We start from the raw sequence: 22,317 nt of genomic DNA on the forward strand, positions 1-22,317 counted from the left end.
ATAAATTGAATTTTATTTCTAAACAAACAATAGGAAGACACACTAGATTATTTAACAGAATATGTGAATAGGTCAATAAAATAGCCCCCAGAATAGAAAGATTAAACCAGATTGATTAGGCCACGAAAGCTTCAATGTATTACTATTGTGACATTGACCAGGCATTTAAGAAATGTAATTGTCATTGAAAGGCAACATAATCAACATTCCAAAATTCCATGCCCTTTCCTGTGACTTTGTATGGGCAGGGATGGAGCCCCTCTCTCCATCTTTCCTTCATTTCTGTCGCATTTACTATGGTTACACTGTCGACACACCCCTGCCCTTCACCCGAACCCCCATCCCCCAATCCTGTCACACACACACACACATACACCATGGCATGAATTCCAACACAACGTGTATGTCACTGACACAACATACAATATGCACTAATCCTTTAATAAATCATGCAAAAACATGTGAACCGAACTGAAACCACCTATGTAAACTATCAATATCACCAATATATCACCACTTAATGTCACCACTTACCATTCTTCAGTGGGTATCCCGGTCTGTGTCTAAAAGGAGAGGAAGGGAGGATCATGGTACTCTATAGTTTGTTCCACAAGTACATTGCATAACAAACATAGCAACAAAGCACGTTTATGCAACGTTAGGCAGCTGACACGCCATCTGCAGCACACCGCAGACACACCCCTCTATCTCTCTGTTCTTTTATTTCTCCCTGTCTCTCTCACACACGCGCTTCCGCATACGCACAATCCTAAAATTAAAATAATAGTAATAATATGAACTCTGAGACTATGAGAATATCGGTGAATATGTCGCTGCAATGTTTAATTCAGAGCCTCTCTGCAACTCCACATTTTATTGCAATGCTGCCACCTGTGTGGCCACATAACAAAGGAGAGTGCGCTGCACATACTTGTGGTATATAATACTATACTTTTCTTTTCAGCGCATCTATTGTCATATTGTTACAGTGTTATTGAAGCACTGTATCAGTGCCTGCGAAGAAACAATGTTGCTTTAAACCTCACGCGGTCAAAGTTGTTTACCTCTTCGTTACCTCTGACGTCATGACACACCCCTGTGTTTGGGGGAAGGGGAGTCGCTCACACACGTTACGAGCATTGGATCTGACCAAGCAAAGCAGGGCTGGTGTAAACCGTCACCAACCAAAACACGGGATACACGGGATACACGCAGATTACACCTTTGATTGGTTATTGGAGAGGCTTGGAGAAAATATCCCATTTTGTCGAAGTCCGGGGGCGGGGCATACCAAAAAGTAATGGCCATCTATTTAGGGTCTGGCCAGGGGATTTCTCGTCTATCATAGCTATTCTATAGAATTCGCCGTTTGTAGAGCGAACAAGGTAAACATCGTAACCAGTATTACTAGCCGTATTCGTTAATTGCAGTCGCGTTCGGTCTGAATATAGTTGATATATCGCCTGAACTTGATACACCAATTTAGGGTTAACCAGCCATCTAGCCACGCTAGCTATCAGTATCAGCTCACCAGCCAACATTTAGAACCTTCCTTGGGCGTGATAGTTTGGACGTTTCGAGTCGGTCACATGCGGATATTTGTATAACGCAGTTATTACACAGTATCTCATACCACAAGTCAACATGGGAATGATTTTATTTTCAAGAGATTGACGACGATAAAACGGATTAAGGGCAATTTGGTCTTGGAAAAAGTTGTACGCAGGTATGAAACTCGCATCCAGAGAAGGAATGTGAAAGCTGAAACTATTCTGCGGCTCGAGCTCAAAACAAACGCAGCGTTACAAGGCTGTCAGTTGACCAAAATAATCTTTACAATCAAACCATTGCACGCATGTTGCTCAAATAATTGTCATGCTTTTCTTTAAAGGGAATATATTATAAGACTATTATTCAAACAACCAAACTGTTTGAAACAAGGTCAGAATTGATTAAGCATATTTCTTATTTTTCAGGATTAAAGATATCTTTATGGTTAAGAAGAGAGTTTCCAAGTCCTTATCTCCCATCTACAAAAAAGGGCATGCCAAAATCCCAGGTAAATTAATTTGATCTGTTTTAAATACTTGCATTCATAGCCAATCTACATCTGTATAAAATGCATGCATTTAATCTCAACTGGATATTTCCAAATATGTATTATCTGTCACAATTTGTAAATAATAGCCTTTATTATAGACTTTATTTGGATAGTCCATCTATAGATGCTCTACAGCAGGATTCTCCAACCAGCAGACTGGATTTTGCCCTCCCATTTTTCCAAGCAATTGTAATAAATATATATATATATATATATATATCTCAGCAAAAAAAAAGAAAGTAATCTTGTTGTCAACTGCATTTATTTTCAGCAAACTTATCATGTGTAAATATTTGTATGAACATAAGATTCAACAACAGACATAAACTGAACAAGTTCCACAGGCATGTGACTAACAGAAATTCAATGTGTCCCTGAACAAAGCGGGGGGGGTCAAAAGTAGCAGTCAGTATCTGGTGTGGCCACCAGCTGCATTAAGTACTGCAGTGCATCTCCTCATGGACTGCACCAGATTTGCCAGTTCTTGCTTTTAGATGTTACCACTTCTCTTCCACCAAGGCACCTGCAAGTTCCCAGACATTTCTGGGGGAAATGGCCCTAGCCCTCACCATCCAATCCAACAGGTCCCAGACGTGCTCAATGGAATTGAGATCCGGCTCTTCGCTGGCCATGGCAGAACACTGACTTTCCTGTCTTTCAGGAAATTACGCACAGAACGAGCAGTATGGCTGGTGGCATTGTCATGCTGGAGGGTCATGTCAGGATGAGCCTGCAGGAAGGGTACCACATGAGGGGAGAGGATGTCTTCCCTGTAATGCACAGTGTTGAGATTGTCTGCAATGACAACAAGCTCAGTACGATCATACTGTGACACACCGCCCCAGACCATGACGGACCCTCCATTCCTTCGACGATGAACACGAAACCGACCATAATCCCTGGTGAGACAAATCCGCGACTCATCAGTGAAGAGCACTTTTTGCCAGTCCTGTCTGGTCCAGCGACGGTGGGTTTGTGCCCATAAGGGATGTTGTTGCCGGTGATGTTTGGTGAGGACCTGCCTTACAACAGGCCTACAAGCCCTCAGTCCAGCCTCTCTCAGCCTATTGAGGACAGTCTGAGCACTGACGGAGGGATTGTGCAATCCTGGCGTAACTCGGGCAGTTGTTGTTGCCATCCTGTACCTGTCCCACAGGCACGTTCACGCAGATGAGCAGGGACCCTGGGCATCTTTCTTTTGGTGTTTTTCAGAGTCAGTAGAAAGGCCTCTTTTGTGTCCTAAGTTTTCATCACTGTGACCTTAATTGCCTACTCTGTAAGCTGTTAGTGTCTTAACGACTGTTCCACAGGTGCATGTTCGTTCATTGTTTATGGTTCATTGAAGTATGGGAAACAGTGTTTAAACCCTTTACAATGAAGATCTGCTAAGTTATTTTGATTTTTACAAATGATCTTTGAACGACAGGGTCCTGAAAAAGGGACATTTCTTTTTTTTCTGAGTGTATATATATATATATATATGTTAAAAGTTTGGACACACATAATCATTCCAGGGTTTTCCTTTGTTTTGACAATTTTCTACATTGTAAAATAATAGCGAAGACTTCACAACTATGAAATTACACATATGGAATCATGTAATAACCAAAAAAGTGTTAAACAAATCAAAATATATTTTGTATTTGAGATTCTTCAAAGTAGCCACCCTTTGCCTTGATGACTGCTTTGTACACTCTTGGCATTCTGTCAAACAGCTGCATGAGTTTGTCACCTGGAATGCATTTCAATTAACCTTTTCATACGCGAGTTACAAATATCTCTAACAGTCGCCCAGCGTGAGTTGTTTTATGCACGTGATGTCAGAATGCACTCGTTGTTCCAAAATGTGATTGTTACACAACAGGGCAGTTAACATGCGCTGCCTGCTAATTATCTATGTTTCAACTTGTCAATTTCAAATAATTTTTTCAACAAGTTTTATTTTCTAACAAAAGTTTGAATTGAGGTGTGTTCCGCCTCGTTAATTCACATGGAAGTAGCCCATTTCGGTGTTGCTGACAATTTATGTTTGAGGCTTTACTGAGCCGGACAAACTTCCCTCTTCGAGGAGAGCCCTTACCCAATGCCTCCATTGTTGTTTTCCATACAAATAATGACTTTGGACATGTGTGCGTTCCTATCAAAGTAAGTGCCTTATTTTCTGCATATCATGCTGTCATTGTTACTGTAGCATGAAGTATGTATGTATGGAGCATAATGTATTAACAGTTTTATTCACATGTTTTCAAGTACCGGTGACGAATAATGCATTCTGATTATTGCATAGATTGTAATGGACACCTATGATGGGTGTAAAATACCTTTTTGAAGGTTGTACTGAATATAATGAGCTAATGCTATTTGCCAGCTATGTGTCGCGCCATGTTTGTTGACATCATACAATGCATTTTGGGTGTCACGTAAATGTCTGTCAGACCAAAGATGTTATAATGAGGTGAAGGAATGGTTCACTCCTCTTTCGGGTAAACTTCCGGAAGTGAATGAAGGGAAGTGAATGATCGTAGACAACACACCCCCTTCAACATGCATACTGCGAAAAGACCAAACTCATCTTGTCTCTGCTTATTATATTTGGTTGATGCAAAAAACAAACATGGAGGCGTGCACAAACTACCCATAAGATTACTTTTGATTTCTAGAAAGTGTTTTACTCAATTTCTTTCCTTAATGCGTTTGAGCCAATCAGTTGTGTTGTGACAAGGTAGAGGTGGTATACAGAAGATAGCCCTATTTGGTAAAAGACCATAATATGGACCACCAAAGTCCATATTATAGCAAGAACAGCTCAAATCAGCAAACCATCATTACTTTAAGACATGAAGGTCAGTCAATCTGGAAAATGTCAAGAACTTTCAAACTTTCTTCAAGTGCCGTCGCAAAAACCATCAAGCGCTATGATGAAACTGGCTCTCATGAGGACCGCCACAGGAAAGGAAGAACCCAGAGTTACCTCTGCTGCAGAGGATAAGTTCATTAGAGTTACCAGCCTCAGAAATTGCAGTTCAAATAAATGCTTCATAGAGTTCAAGTAACAGACACATCTCAACATCAACTGTTCAGAGGAGACTGCGAGAATCAAGACTTTCATGCCAAATTGCTGCAAAGAAACCACTACTAAATGACACCAATAAGAAGAAGAGACTTGCTAGGGCCAAGAAACTCAAGCAATGTACATTAGACCGGTGGAAATCTGTGCTTGGGTCTGATGAGTCCAAATTTGAGATTTTTGGTTCCAATCGTCTTTGTGAGATGCAGAGTAGGTGAATGGATGATCTCCGCAGGTGTGGTTCCCACCGTGAAGCATGGAGGATGAGGTGTGATGGTGTGGGGGTGCTTTGCTGGTGACACTGTCAGTGATTTATTTAGAATTCAAGACTCACTTAACTAGCATGGCTACCACAGCATTCTGCAGCGATACGCCATCCCATCTGGTTTGCGCTTAGTGGGACTATAATTTGTTTTTCAACAGGACAATGACCCAACACACCTCTAGGCTGTGTAAGGGCTATTTGACCAAGAAGGACAGTGATGGAGTGCTGCACCAGATGACCTGGTCTACAAAATCACCCGACCACAACCCAATTGAGATGGTTTGGGATGAATTGGACCGCAGAGTGAAGGAAAAGTAGCTAACAAGTGCTCAACAAGTGTGGGAACTCCTTCAAGACCGTTGGAAAAGCATTCCTCTTGAAGCTGGTTGAGAGAATGCCAGGAGTGTGCAAAGCTGTCTTCACTTTGGTGGTTACTACATGATTCCATATGCATTATTTCATAGTTTTGATGTCTTCACTATAATTTTTTCAAACATACATTTTGGAAATTTGTTCCAAAGTATTCCCAGGCATAATAGAGATGTGGTCGAATACAAATGGAAGCAAGGTTTGAAATTATTACACTTTAATCAAATATATTTGTTTGGCCTTCTTTTTGCAGTCTACAAATTATTGTTAATTAATGTTCTGGCCCCGTAACCATCCGCTCAAGAAAAATTATTCTGCGGCTGAATCTAGTTGATAATCCCTACTCTACCGACTATGGTTGAATATTTTCCTGGTATTTTATCTCTACAGACCATCGAATAACATTTCAACTAACTATCTACTAACCCTAAACTTAACCCTAACTTTATCCCCTACTCTAACCCTTATTCTAAACCTAACCGTAACCTTAGCAAGCAGTTGCTTATCAACAGATAGTTTAATAGTGTGACCATCTGTTATTTGGATAATCCGGACTATTCAAAGAAAGTGTGACCGATAGGCTTATTAAAAGCTTGAGTGAATTGCAGACACCCTTGCCCCAAATGTGACAGACCACTACTATTTTACATAACAGGAATGACATTTTAGGCTTCTGCTACTAGACCATAAAAGGATGAAAATAGGCCTCTTGTGATGTCTCACATTAACTTTTCGTCTTAATGGGTTCAATACGTAGGTTAAATCAAATATACAGTACATGACCAAAAGTAGGTGCACACCTGCTCGAACATCTCATTCCACAATCATGGGCATTAAGCCTCCACTCTTTTGGGAAGGCTTTCCACTGGAACAATGCTGTGGTGACTTGCTTCCATTCAGCCACAAGAGCATTAGTGAGGTCGGGCGATTAGGCCTGGCTAACAGTCGGCGTTCCAATTCATCCCAAAGGTTTTCGATGGGGTTGAGGTCAGGGCTCTGTGCAGGCCAGTCAAGTTCTTCTACTCTGATCTCGACAAACCATTTCTGTATGGACCTCGCTTTTTGCACGGGGGCATTGTCATGCTGAAACAGAAAAGGGCCTTCCCCAAACTGTTGCCACAAAGTTGGAAGCACAGAATCGCCTAGAATGTCATTGTATGCTGTAGTGTTAAGATTTCCCTTCACTGGAAGGGGGTCTAGTCCGAACCAATGAAAACCGCTCCAGACCATTATTCCTCTTCCATCAAACTTTACAGTTGGCAACATGCATTTGGGCATGTAGCGTTCTCCTGGCATCAGCCAAACCCAGATTCACCCATCGGACTGCCAGATGGTGAAGCGTGATTCATCACTCCAGAGAACGATTTCCCTTGACCCAGAGTCCAATGGTGGCGAGCTGTACACTACACCAGTGTGTGGCTGCTTGGCCAAAGTAATCCATTTCATGAAGCTCCCGACGAACAGTTCTTGTGCTGATGTTGCTTCCGGAGGGCGTTTGGAACTTGGTAGTGAGTGTTGGGCCTGTTCTGTGAGCTATCATGGAAGTAGGTGACATGAAAGTAGAATACATTTTTCCCGGTGTGTGACCACCTATGTGTGCACGCGCTTGTCAAACAATCACTTCAAAGGTTTCCTTTACTAGGCTACCCGCGCACATTAATCAACTCGCAATATATTTCCATCCTCCAAACAGTGGTGAATTGAAAGAGACATCTGTTACACAAAATAAAAATAAGTGTAATGACATTTGGCAATTGTCATTAGGCCAGAATTGATGTGTCCACTGCTGTCAGTGCGCGTCTCGGCTACTAATCTCTACTTTGGCAAAATGTCAATGTTCTCATCGAACCACATCACATTTTGGAGCGTGGGCTATAGGCTACCACCTGTTTTCGAGTCAATTCGCTCATTTTTCATGCCTCTGACATGCGTTAAGGATACATAGTGGTGTAATAGTGACATTTTTGGGGGGCATTTGGTTTTAATTATTGTGAATGGATCATGTTTTAACGGTACGGCGTACCTCCACTATTTTATTTTGCCGGGGTGCTGTAATGGACGGTACCGCCTTACTTTCTGCGTGCAAGTAAACTTATGCTACCTCACATTCTTATTTTAGTCAATAGTTATGTTCATCTTTTGGGAAAAAAGGAGAACCCTTTGAAGAATCCTTTTTGGTTCCATGTAGAACCCTTTCCACAGAGGGTTCTACATGGAACCCAAAAGGGTTCTACCCGAAACAAAAAAGGGTTCTACTGGGAACCAAAAAGGGTTTTCCCATGGGGACAGCCTAAGAACCTTTTCACAGCCCTTTTTTTCTAAGCGTGTAGGACACAATGTCAAACAGAAAACAAATCAGTGCTCTTGTTAGACACGTTCACATGCAGCCCCTTCTCTGCTTCAACATTTTGTCTACCATTTGCTCCTACTGAACATGACCCGGTTTCCATTTAGAACTGGGGAGTGTCCTTTGTTTTACCTCGCAGCCTTTGTAGCTGAAGGTGTTGATGAGTGATTCCATATGAGATTTCACTATTTGGAATGATGAGAATTCAAAACACTGCCTCTCTAAGTGCTACTCACAATGCTGAGTTAAATGTCATTGATTAGTCATAAGTGACCTGGGGCAACTGGTCATGTTGTTGTAGGAATCATGCTTTGGTTGGCTCTAATGAATCCAACAAAAATGTTCATTTGATAGTCCTCGAGCTATTAAGAATTGTGAATTGATATCAGTGCTCTCTGTGTTATTGGTACGTTATTCCTCTCATACGGCCTCTGATAGATCTTTACTCAGGCCTAGATGATTGAAGAATTGAAAAGGTTTCAACCAATAAACCATTCAATTACATTAGAATAGCCTTGTTGTGGGCCTCCCGGGTGGCGCAGTGGCCTCCCGGGTGGCGCACCTAGCTGTGCCACCAGAGACTCTGGGTTCGAGCCCAGGCTCTGTCGCAGCCGGCCGTGACCGGGGGGTCCATGGGGCCACGCACAATTGCCCCAGCGTCGTCCGGGTTAGGGAGGGTTTGGCTGGTTGGGATATCCTTGTCTAGTCGCGCACTAGCGACTCCTGTGGCGTGCCGGACGCAGTGCGCGCTGACCAGGTCGCTAGGTGTACGGTGTTTCCTCCGACACATTGGTGCGGCTGGCTTCCAGGTTGTATGCGCCCTGTGTTAAGAAGCAGTGCGGCTTGGTTGGGTTGTGTTTCGGAGGTCGCATGGCTCTCGACCTTCGTCTCTCCCGAGCCCGTACGGGAGTTGTTGCGATGAGACAAGACAGTAACTACTAGCAATTGGATACCACGAAATTGGGCAGAAAAAGGGGCAAAAAAAAAAAGAATAGCCGTGTTGTTTAATTAACACTTTACACCACAGTGTTCTTATTCCTGTGTAAATATCACAGTGTTCTACTGTTTTACAATTGTAGACTATAGCCCTACCCTTAACCCATATCCTAATCCTACGTACAGTGTAAGTACAATAAGTCATGACAATAGTCTGTACTTGAGGATACTCGAGGACACTTACTATGAACATTAATACATAAGAGTCATAAGAGCACTGTAATGTGAAGTGTAACTCCCCCTTTGTTTTCTTGACACACAATATTATAGTGGCGTCATTCCAGGGATAGGCCTACCGCGGACAAAAGAACTATGTAACCCACTAAGGATAGATCTGTATGATGTATATGACAGGGCAATGCAATGTAGGCCTGTACTATGTATTTGTCAAGTTTGTAATGTGTAGTGTTTATGTTTTATAGCCTACAGCAGTACTGTGTGTCCAAGACAATTTCCTTCTTAGGGACAATAAAGAGCTATTGTCTTAATGTTACGGTTCTCCTGCCACCGGCTGCCATCACCTCAGATGGGACTCGAGAGCATTTATAAGCAGATGACAATGTACTGATAAGTTGCAGTGTACACTGCAGCACCCCTAATTAAGTCCCTCTTGTTGTGGAACGTGCAGTTCCTGGTTGCTATGTACAGGACCGTGTAATAAGATTATCTGAACCTGGTCGGGGTGCCAAATTTCTCCCCAACACACTCCCTTGCTCAATCACACTTCCTCTGCCAAAGAGGGGACGATGAGAGAAATGGTGAAGTCAAGTTAGCCAAGGGGACATGTTTAGAGGCCCGTAGAAATTGACGTACAGCGCGTTCACCTCTAGAGTCTAGACCAGTGGTTCTCAAACCTGGTCCTGCACATTTCTGTTTTTGCCTTAACACTACACAGCTGATTCAAATCACCAAAGCTTGATGATAAGTTGATGATTTGAACCAGCTCTGTAGTGTTAAGGCAAAAACTAAAATGTGCCCCCATTTGGGTCCCCAGGCCCAAGTTTGAGAACCACTGGTCTAGTCAGTGGTGTAAAAATACTTTGAAATACTACTTAAGTCATTTTTGGGGGGTTATCCGTACTTTAATGTTCATATTTTTAACTACTTTTACTCAATAAAGGCAGGACAATTGTCCAATTCACGCACTTATCAACAGAACATCTCTGGTCATCCCTACTGCCTCCGATCTGGCGGAGTCACTAAACAAACATGCTTCGTTTGTAAATTATGTCTGAGTATTGGAGTGTACCCCTGCCTATCCATTAAAAAAAAACAAGAAAACGAAAAAATCTGAAAAATCTGGTTTGCTTAATATAAGGGATTTGAATTTATTTACACTTTTACTTTTGATACTTAAGTATATTTTAAACCAAATACTCTTAGACTTTTAATCAAGTAGAATTTTACTAGGTGACTTTTACTTGAGTAATTTTCTATTAAGATATCTTTTCTTTTACTCAAGTATGACAATTGGGTACTTTTTTCACCACTGCCGATTTTATATGTATATTCATGAAAACCGTAATAATGCAATTTAGAAAGTAATATTTCATGATCAACTGTGTCAAAAGCTTTGGATAAAACTAAAAAGATGCCAAGAACATATTCATTGTTGTGGGCTGTAAAGATTTGATCCACAAGTTGCAAAAGAGACGTATTTTTCCACCACTGGGTCGAGAGATTTGGAGAACTTGGATACACGTGATACGATCTAAAGAAAGCAGAAGTCCTTCTCGGTTGAAAGAAAACAAACTCGTATTCACTTCCCCTAGCCCCCACTTCTTCGGTGATTTCATATCTGACTGAGCGGATAAGTGTAAGTCAGCAATGTGATGGTGACGGTTCCACCTAGTCTTTTTCAATGGTCTCAGTGGAGCTCCCCCCCCCTATTGCTTACCTCTTCTTACACCTATCCAGTTCCTTCCGATCTGAAACAACAGAGGCGTAGGGGGTTGTTTTCATTTCAGACCAAGCTTCACTGACACACAGTGATTACTTTGTGCCCTTAACAACTGACTTTGGAACAGCCCTCCCGCATTACTCCAAACTCTTATCCCGCTAGGAGCTGCACAACAAGAGCTGAACCTAGAACAGTAGCCGAGGGCATTGTAATGTAGGCTCATGTTCAGCTCCGGCCAGTCACTGCTACAACAATGGCAGGTTGTGTACGAGGGCCAATCAGTCGTGTTGGTATAGTCCATTAGCTTTTTGTCCACTCTGCGACAGCAGTACAGTCGTCATACCCACCCCACCTCTGCCGTGACCACTAATTGGTTGCTTCCTCCTCTCCCACATGTAACAGTATAGGCCTCCTATAGAGCTGGTCTTTACTAGGCACCACAAGATGGGCTTTTGTGTGAGTGTGTGCCATATAGGTGTATATAGGGCTCATTTGAAGTTGTTTTTGGGAGTGGCAGGGTAGCCTAGTGGTTAGAGCATTGGACTAGTAACCGAAAGGTTGCAAGTTCAAATCCCCGAGCTGACAAGGTACAAATCTGTTGTTCTGTTCTGTTGTTCTGCCCCTGAACAGGCAGTTAACCCACTGTTCCTAGGCTGTCATTGAAAATAAGAATTTGTTCTTAACTGACTTGCCTAGTTAAATAAAGGTACAATTTAAAAAAAAAAAAATGAGTGTTAAGTTCCACCTGTTAAGGTTTCAACGTGCGTAAACCTATGTGCATGCGTGCGCTGGGGGAGTTAGATTTTTTGGGGGTTAACAAGATACCGCGCCAATCCAGACTCCCAAATAGCAACATTCACAAGGGGGCGACAGAGGCTTTCTTGTTGTCTTCTCATTTGTTGTTAAAGTAAAAGAAGAGTCACTTGTCTTCCCTTGCTAGCAAGTTGGCTAAACACTTCAAGCTAGCTAGCCTTTTCGCTTCCCACATCGCCATGTGAAATAATTAGATTTATAATTAAATATTATGCCCTGGCAAATATTCTTATACTTGCTCGTTTACCTGAAAACATGTTCCCAATTTGATATGCTGCTTCAGTGTATTCGTTCCCATATCAGTTTAAAATACAATGTCTTAATTTTTATTCACAGGCAAAAAAAGCGCGTCTATATTTTTTTACGTTTCCAAATGGCCTAGAATAACGTTATCACTTCTAAACAAATATCTCACAGCTGTTTTTACCAGTAGCCTGGAATCAATAGTAGCCTGGAATCAATAATCAATAGTCACTTCTAAACAAAACACATTTTTGGAGAGATTCTAATAATGCGATTTTGAAGTTGATTAGCTTCCCACATCGCCATGTGAAATAATTAGATTTATAATGAAATAATATGCCCTCGCAAATATTCTTATACTGGCCAGTGTAACCTTCAATATTATCCCAATTTTGATATGCTGCTTCAAATGTCAGCTTCAAATTGACTGTCATCATGTTTTGGACAGAGAAAAAGCACATATCTCACAGCTGTTTTAACCAATAGCCTGGAATCAATAGTTATTACTTCCAAACAAAATACATTTTGGTGGAGATTCTAATAAGGCTACAATGTTGTTTGGTTTGTTATTTGAACAGCCGCTGAGAGTATATTTACTTATCAATGCAAAATAGGTTACTTTGATGCATTGCCTCTAGATCAGATCAAGGAACCAAGCGAACTTCATTGCTTACACTGCATGACTACTCAAGGAATGATACGGCGCGTTACAATCGAGAGAGTACATATAATGTCGGAGCGCACTACAAAGAGCCACCCCTTTTGTGTCAAAAAACGACATTGTGACACTGCGCTACGCACCGTAGGGTATAAATAGCCCTTTAGTGTTGGGTCCAAGTTGAAACTTCCAGTGATTGCTGGTTCTTACGCTCGATGCGTCACATATAATTTTTTACTGTTTTAAGTATAGGCAGGCAGTAGTCATGTCGAATAATACGACTTCTTGGGAACGTGAGCAAAGGAGAAACCCAGTGGGCTTTGTTTGGTTCCTGTATGAGTTACTATAAGTTAGTAGGAGGGAGTTGGTATGGCAGAGTTGGTATGAGTGAGTTGTTAAAGGTCCTGAAAAGATATTCTGAAAAGCACTTTTTTCTCTTGAAAAGACAGGCTGATTGGGCGGGGAGCTTAGCTCGCCTTAATTAACAAACAGCTCTTTGAAACGCCCATGTCAAGCAACTTGTATGCAGTGAGCAGGGTTGCAGTAAAATCATCTCGAGCAAATGTGGGGATACACAAAGAAACTCAAACAACATTAAAATTGCACAATGATATGTTTTTTTTATACATCTTTATACATCTTTATACATCTTGGCATGTCTCTTGTGATGTGGTTCACAGCAGCACTGACGGATGTGTTGACTTTGCCATAGATGATTATGGTAAACTGTCAAATATATTTTCTGACACCCTCCAGTCAAATTTTGGCACCAGTAGAAGAGCTATCTACAGAGCCTTCAGCAAGTATTCACACCCTTTGACTTTTTCTAAATGTTGTTGTGTTACAGTTGGAATTTAAAATGGATTGAATTGAGATTTTGTGTTACAGGCCTGCTACACACAGTAGCCCATAATGTCAAAGTGGAATTATGTTTTTAGAAATTTTGACAAATTAATTAAAAAATAACACACACACACATACAATTATCTGTTAAGTTCATTGGCCGAGCAGTGAATTTCAAACACAGATTCAACCACAAACACCAGGGAGATTTCCCAATGCCTAGCAAAGAAAGGTACCTATTGGTAGATGGGTAAAAAGCAGACATTGAACATCTTTTGAGCATGGCAAAATTATGAACTCCACTTTGGTTGGTGTATCAATACACCCAGTCACTACAAAGTTACAGGCGTCCTTCCTAACTCAGTTGCCAGAGAGGAAGGAAACCACTCAGGCATTTCACTATGAGGCCAATTGTGACATTAAAACGGTTACAGAGTTTAATGGCTGTGATAGGAGAAAACTGAGGATGGATCAACAACATTGTAGTTACTCAACAATACTAACCTAATTGACAGAGTGAAAAGAAGGAAGCCTGTACACAATGAAAAATATTCCAAAACATGTATTATGTTTGTAATAAGGCACTGAAGGAAAACTGCAAAAAAATGTGGCATGAACTTTGTCCTGAATACAAAGTGTTATGTTTGTGGCAAATCCAACACAACACATCATTGAGCACCTCTCCTCATATTTTCAAGCACGATAGTGGTTGCCTCATGTTATGTGTATGCTTGTCATCGTCAAGGACTAGGGAGTTTTTTAGGATAAAAATAAATGGAATAGAGCTAAGCACAGGAAAAATCCTAGAGGAAAACCTGGTTCAGTTTGCTTTCCAACAGACACTGGGAGACAAATTCACCTTTCAGCAGGAAAATATAGACTGGTGTTGCTTACCAAGACGACATAGAATGTTCCTGAGTGGCGTAGTTCTAGTTTTGACTATAGTCGGCTTGAAAATCTATGGCAAAACTTGAAAATGACTGTCTAGCGATTAACAATCAACTTTGACAGAGCTTGAAGAATTTCTGAAAAGAATGATGTACAAATATTGTACAATCCAGGTGTGCAAAGCTCTGAGACTTACCCAGAAATATCACTGTCAAAGGTGATTCTAACATGTGTTGACTGAGGGGTGTGGATACTTATGTAAATTCTGTATTTCATTATCAATACTTTTGTAACAAAATTGTAAAAAGCCTGTGTATAAATACTTTCTGAAGGCACTGTAGCTATATAAACCACTCTTTCTCCGATGTTGGTTAGAAGGCGGTACATATTTAAATGAAGTAAAAGAATATCATGTTACAATTGGTGTGTTAAAATGAGAGTTAAGGTCATGCCACCTTGTCACCTTAATAAATAATCCAAGTGTTAGACATGGGGGAGGCGACCAGTAACTCTAAAATGTAACTTTATCAATGTATAAGCAACAGTCATTTTTTGATCTGTTTTCCTTCAAATATCATCAAATTGAATAAAAAACATGATTTTGACTGTTCATGACCTTTAAGAGTTAGTATGATTTAGTTAGTATGAGTGAGTTGGTATGATTTACTATGAGTTAGTAGTGTGGAAATAGAATGCTTTACTATCCACCCATACTGATGATACAAAGTCAGCATGGCATTATTTCCTGGAATTGGAATGACTTGACGATTGACTTTGGGCATAGTACACGTCGCCGAGGTTTGTGCTTTTTGGGTTGAGGTTATGTAACTGGGACCAGAGCTAAAGTGCTTATGCACCCACATCACCCACATGTCTGTTGTCTATCCGTTCCTGTCCTTGCTAGTTCAGAGTGTGTGACTGTGTGTGTGTGTGTTTGCGAGAGAGCGAGAGCACTCAATTGCTGCCGAGCTCTGCAGAGACGGGGCTGCCTGTCTGTGTGTGTTTCGTCTGTTTGTGTCCAAGCGGGCCTCTCCCTGCCTCGTCCTCTCTCCCCTCTCCAGAGTCTAGCGAGGGGCCCAGCGAAAGGGCAGGCCGCTACTGCCTCTCTCCCCTCGCAATGGGGCCTGGAGAGGGGTGTGTGTGTGTGTGTGTGTGTTCTGTGTGGAGACCATGGGGATTGGTCACAGAACATGGTTACCCCCCCCAGTCCAGCCCATCCTGTGGGGCACAGGTCACCTCGTCATGTGCTGCCGCTGCATGCTTCTCTGTGAATGCAGGGAAGAAAATAGAACACGAGGCAGGGAGTAAGACGGAGGGAAAGAAAGCGGGAGAGAGAGAAGGGCAAATGGAATGACAGGACTGGACTAGTCTGCTCTGTCAGTTACTCACTCCTGTCTATCGGGGCCTATTCTGTTGTTCCACGTTCTCTCTCTCTCTCTCTCCCATTGTCTCTCTGTCTATTGTTCTTTTCGCTCTCTTTTTTTTTCCATCAGTCGATCACCGTCTTTTAAGGGTTTCATTACTGCATTTCCTATCTCTTCTGACACTTCTCTCCCTGTTTTTCTATATCCCTTTCTTATTTTTTGCTCTGTTTGCCTGTGTTTCTGACTCTTTCTTTCTCTCCCTTTCTCCCCCTCCTCCCCCCACTTTTCTTCGCCTCGTAAAGTTGCTCGTTTCTCCCTCCCTCCTCCTCTCTGCAGATTTGAGTTGATCTCGCTGTGTGTGGATGTGGAGTGTATGGCCAGTGTATTTCCATATAGGCCAGTTAGTTCCCTCTCGCTCTCTCTCCCTCTTGCTCTCTCTCTCTCTCTCTCCTCTCTCTCTCTCACACTCTCACTCTTGCTCTCTCTCTCCCTCTATCCCCCTCTCTCACTCTCTACCTCCCCCTCCTCTCTCTCTATCTCGCTCTCTATCCCTCTCTCTCTCTCTCTCTCTGGCTCTCTCTCTCGCTCTCTCTCTTGCTCTCGCTCTCTCTCTCGCTCTCTCTCTCGCTCTCTCTCGCTCTCTCTCTTGCTCTCTCTCTCCCTCTCTATCCCCCTCTCTCACTCGCTACCTCCCCCCTCTCTCTATCTCGCTCTCGCTCTCTATCCCTCTTTCTCTCTCTATCCCTCTTTCTCTCTCTATCCCTCTTTCTCTCTCTCTCTATGGCGAGGGTCATTCCAGGTCTGATTTGTTTTATGTCTGTTCTGTACTCGTAGTGACCCAGCCAGAGGTATGCAGTAAAACACATCGCCTTGTGTTTTCTCCTCTCTCTCTCTTTTTTTTCCTTTTGGGAAAATCTTGGCAGTCGGGAGTGATTTCCAAGCCATTTCTAGGATTGCGTCATGTGATGCGGTAGGGAGCCGCTCATTGGGCTCTGTCGTTTTGGAGAAGGCCCCCTTCTCTCTCGCTCCACCGATGTTCCGTCCCCTCTCATTTTTCCAGCTTTGTTATAGGTCTGGATGTGATTCCGGCTCCGACTCTTGTGTGTCAGGGATGTGGTCTGTAAGCTCATTGCTGACATTCTTGAGGCATGATGCCGAGACGTTTTTTTTTTCTTCCACTTTCCTGCGTGTCTGTGCGCAGTTAAGGCAAATGATCACTTTTAGAAAATCCCGTCTGCATCCTCCTTCCCCCCTCCTAACCTTCTTCCCCTCCCTCTATTACGGTATTCCATAATCACCCTTTACTTAGCCGTAATGCTAGGTTTCTAACATCACCACCTAATCAGGTTGGTGGGATGCCCGGCCTCTATTGGCGTTCATGGAAGTCGAGTTCCAAACTTTTTGCATGGCCCCCTGTTTCCTTGTCTCCTTTTCTGCCTCACCACAAGCCTGAAACAACTGGATAGGTGAAACCAATGGTTAGTTTCCCTACCTGTCCACTATTATATGGTCAGTAACAAAAAGGAAGCAAGGAAAGGAGGTATTTTGTGAGGGTTGCAACACTGCCAAGGTCAGTTTGTGGACGTACCACAACTGCACCTCTGTCCTCTTTGCAATAAGAGCTTGTAACAGTGCCAACTGACTGTGGGTAGAAGATAGGAGATACAGCATACCGCAACAAAGTGTGGAAATGTATACACCCTCGGTACAAAATTCTAACCATGTACTCCTGATTTATTGACTGTGTTGAGTTGGATGGAATTGTGGGAGTGCATGTACCTGTACCCTTTCATCGAATGTCTTCGTGTGCATTCATCCCACACCAAGCTTATATTATATTAGTACACCATTTTAAAGGGATTGCATTAGTTTTAAAGGGATAGTTCAAATTGTATTGGTCACATACATGTGGTTAGCAGATGTTAATGCGAGCGTAGCTAAATGCTTGTGCTTCTAGTTCCGACCGCGCAGTGATATCTAACAAGTAATCTAACAAATTCACAACGACTACCTTATACAAGCAATGTAAGTGGATGGAATCAGAATAGGTACATATAAATATATGGATGTGCGATGGCTGTGCGGCATAGGCAAGATGCAGTAGATGGTATAGAATACAGTAAATACAAATGAGATGAGTAATGTAGGATATGTAAACATTATTAAAGTGGCATTATGTAAAGTGACTAGTGATACCATTATTAAATCAATTTATAAAATTGGCCAGTGATTTGAGTCTGTATGTTGGCAGCCGACTGTCTATGTTAGTGATGGCTGTTTAACAGTCTGATGGCTTTGAGATAGAAGCTGTTTTTCAGTCTCTCGATCTCATCTTTGATACACCTGTACTGCCTTCTGGATGATAGCGGGGTGAACAGACAGTGGCTCGGGTTGTTGTTGTCCTTGATGATCTTTTTGGCATTCCTTTGACATCGGATGCTGTAGGTGTCCTGGAGGGCAGGTAGTTTTCCCCCGGTGATGCGTTGGGCAGACCGCACTACCCTCTGGAGAGCCTTGTGGTTGAGGGTGGTGCAGTTGCCTTAACCAGGAGGTGATACAGCCCGACAGGATGCTCTCGATTGTGCATCTGTAAAAGTTTGTGAGGGTTCTAGGTGACAAGACAAATTTCTTCAGCCTCCTGAGGCTCGCACTGTTGTGCCTTCTTCACCATGCTGGCTGTGTCGGTGGACCATTTCAGTTTGTCCATGATGTGTACGCCGAGGAATTTAAAACTTTCCACATTCTCCACTGCTGTCCCGTCGATGTGGATAGGGGGGTGCTCCCTCTGTTGTTTCTTGAAGTCCACGATCCTCTCCTTTGTATTGTTGACGTTGAGTGAGAGATTATTTTCCTGACACCACACTCTGAGGGCTCTCACCTCCTCCCTGTAAGCTGTCTCGTTGTTGTTGGTAATCAAGACTACCACTGTAGTGTCGTCTGCAAACTTGATGATTGAGTTGGAGGCGTGCTTGGCCACGTAGTCATGGGTGAACAGGGAGTACAGGAGAGGGCTGAGAATGCACCCTTGTGGGGCCCCAGTGTTGAGGATCAGCTGGGTGTAAGATGTTGTTTCCTACCTTCACCACAGGACCCAGTTGCACAGGACGGGTTCGAGACCCAGATTCTCAAGCTTAATGACGAGTTTGGAGGGTACTATGGTGTTGAATGCTGAGCTGTAGTCAATGAACAGCATTCTTACATAGGTATTCCTCTTGTCCAGATGGGATTGTGCAGTGTGATGGCGATTGCATCGTCTGTGGACCTATTGGTAAGCAAATGGATCCTTGACTAGTCTCTCAATGCACTCAAAGCACTTCATGATAACAGAAGTGAGTGCTACGGGGCGATAGTCATTTAGTTCAGTTACCTTAGCTTTCTTGGGAACAGGAACAATGGTGGCCATCTTGAAGCATGTGGGGACAGCACACTGGGATAGGGATTGATTGAATATGTCCAGAAACACACTTGCCAGCTGGTCTGCGCATGCTCTGATGACGCGGCTAGGAATGCCATCTGGGCCGGCAGCCTTGCGAGGGCTAACACATTTAAATGTTTTACTCACGTTGGCCACGGAGAAGGAGAGCCCACAGTCTTTGGTTGCGGGCCATGTCGGTGGCACTGTATTGTCCTCAAAGCACGCAAAGAAGTTGTTTAATTTGTCTGGGAGCAAGACGTCGATGTCCGCAACGGGGCTGGTTTTCTTTTTGTAATACGTGATTGTCTGTAGACGCTGCCACACACGTCTCGGGTTTGAGCCGTTGAATTGCAACTCTACTTTGTCTCTATACTGACGCTTTGCTTGTTTCATTGCCTTGTGGAAGGATTAGCTACACTATTTGTATTCGGTCATGTTTCCAGTCGCCTTGCCATGATTAAATGCGGTGGTTCGTGCGTTCAATTTTGCGCGAATGCTGCCATCAATCCATGGTTTCTGCTTAGGGAAGGTTTTAATAGTCACAGTGGGTACAATATCTCCAATGCACTTCCTAATAAACTCACTCACCAAGTCAGCGTATACGTCAATGTTATTGTCTGAAGCTACCCGGAACATATCCCAGTTCACGTGATCGAAGCAATCTTGAAGCGTGTAATCCGATTGGTCAGACCAGCGTTGGATAGAGTTAAGGGATGGCGGAGGAGGGTCTTGTATGCATCGCGGAAGTTAGAGTAGCAGTGGTCCAATGTTTCGCTCGAGTGGGTACAACAATCAACATGCTGGTAGAATTGAGGTAGCCTTGTTCTCAGATTAGCTTTGTTAAAATCGCCAGCTACACTAAATGCAGCCTCAGGATATATGGATTCCAGTTTACATTGAATCCAGTGAAGTTCTTTCAGGGCCTTCAAGGTGTCTGGGGAAAAAAATCATTAGCCTATTGCTGTTATTTGTTGGGTACGGTAGGCACTAGCCTTTCTTGGTAATTTCTGCAATATAGCCTGTTTACATTTTTTGTGAAGTGTTTGCCGCAATATTTAGTCTGTTTGTATTTTCACTATAATCAATGGCTTGACTTATTTTTACATTATCCTAATAAAGTGTAGACACTTTTGTTAAGGTTTGGTGTGGCAATTATTAAGCTTTAGCTACTGCAGGGCTATGATGTGAAGGCAGTGCGCCCTGCCTCTCCAACTGACTCCGACAGTTGAACTTGAGGTGAGGAAAAAATGTTTTAGGCCGAGCAGACTTACACCTATAACGTAACAATATATTGCTTATCTTTATAAAAAAATATATTCTGATAGGAAATTCACGAATTAGCCTCTTCTGTATGCCTATATCTGTGTAGCAGATGCAGTAGCCTATCTGACAAGGATGAGGAAATGCATATCTGCCGGCATATCTCTCTCTCTATCTCTCTGGGGCTAAAGCCTAAGCTTCTCTTCCTTTATATTGGTTTTTTAAATGTTAATAGCATACAGTGAAAGCCTATAGGCCTATGCATGCAATTCCCCTGATTTAGGACATTTAGTGCTCAAATCTCCGACAGCTGAATCGTGATGTGGAAAATTATAGTTTTAGGAAAGTAAAAAACAATAAAAACAATAGGCTAGAAAGTTTTGCATATGTTACACATCGAAACACAAGGAATGGTGTTTTGGGAATTTGTTATAAGCTGTTTTTAAAGGTTCAATGCAGCTGTTTTTTTTTATGTCAATATCAAATAATTTCTGGGTAACAATTAAGTACCTTACTGTGATTGTTTTTAATAGAAATTGCCAAAAAGAAACCAAAATAGTTTCTTAGCAAAGAGCAATTCCTCAAGCAAGAATTTTGCTAGGACTGTCTAGAAGTGGTCTGAGAGTGCAGGGGAAAATGAGAAATGAGCTTTTATTGCCAGAGAGGTTTGGAATTCTCTTTCTTATTGGTCTATTAACTCATTTACCGCATGGGGACATTTCAGGCGGCCTTTTCAAACAGCTCTTACAGTAAAATGGCATTATCATCGCGTTCACAATTTCATAGTGTTTTTCCAAACTCATAGTGTGGAAATATATATAAAACATAGGAAAGTCAAGGTTTTGACTGCATTGGGCCTTTAAAGTGTAACTTTCATGAAAAAACTGTTTGGCTTCGTTATAGTGAAACACGTCAATTCTGGTCTTCATTTTGACAGTTTGATGCAAAAGTGATACGTTGCCTTCAAAGTATTCACACCCCTTGACATTTTCCACATTTTGTTGTGTTACAGCCAGAATTGAAAATGGATTCATTTGAGATTATTTTGTTACTTGGCTACACACAAACCCCATAATGTCAAAGTGGAATTGTGTTTTGCAGAATTTTTACAAATTAACACAACAAAATGAAAAGAAAACCTGAAATGTCTTCAGTCAATAAGTATTCAACACCTTTGTTATGGCAAACCTAAATAAGTTCAGGAGTAAAACCTTTCTTAACAAGTCACATAATAAGTTGCATGGACTCAATCTGTGTGCAATAATAGTGTTTGACATGATTTTTTAATGACTCCCTCATCTCTGTACCACACACATCTGTAAGGTCCCTCAGTTGAGCAGTGAATTTCAAACACAAAGACCAGGGAGGTTTTCCAATGTCTCGTGAAGAAGGCCACCTATTGGTAGATGGGTAAAAATAAAAAAGCAGACATTGAATATTCCTCTGAACATGATGAAGTTATTAATTACACTTTGGATGCTGTATCAATACACCCAGTCACTACAAAGATACAGACGTCCTTCCTAACTCAGTTGCCGGAGATGAAGGAAACCGCTCAGAAATTTCACCACGAGGCCAATGTTGACTTTAAAACAGTTAAGAGTTTAATGGCTGTAATGGGAGAAAACTGAGAATGGATCAACAACATTGTAGTTACTCCACAATATTAACCTAATTGACAGAGTGAAAAGAAGGAAGCCTGTACACAATAAAACAAATATTCCGAAACATGCATCCTTATCGTTAAGGATTGGCGATTAAAAAAAATATATATTTACGTAATGGCGC

At 42.1% G+C, this 22,317-nt stretch overlaps 1 protein-coding gene across 3 annotated transcripts in view; it reads left to right on the forward strand.

The window, feature by feature from the left end:
- The first annotated feature begins 1,114 nt into the window (after positions 1-1,114).
- The window catches only part of LOC115142795 (vitamin D3 receptor B), a 75,647-nt gene continuing 54,444 nt past the window's right edge, over positions 1,115-22,317 (forward strand). For 2 of the 3 annotated variants that reach the window (XM_029682538.2, XM_029682540.2), the window contains exons 1-2: positions 1,115-1,726; positions 1,977-2,059. In XM_029682538.2, coding sequence (XP_029538398.1) covers positions 1,993-2,059 — 67 coding nt within the window. In that variant the 5' untranslated portion in view covers positions 1,115-1,726; positions 1,977-1,992. The remainder of the gene's footprint in view (positions 1,727-1,976; positions 2,060-22,317) is intronic. The other variant, XM_029682539.2, reaches the window with a different exon arrangement.

Source organism: Oncorhynchus nerka, linkage group LG15 (genome assembly GCF_034236695.1).
Source record: "Oncorhynchus nerka isolate Pitt River linkage group LG15, Oner_Uvic_2.0, whole genome shotgun sequence".
Taxonomy (NCBI): domain Eukaryota; kingdom Metazoa; phylum Chordata; class Actinopteri; order Salmoniformes; family Salmonidae; genus Oncorhynchus; species Oncorhynchus nerka.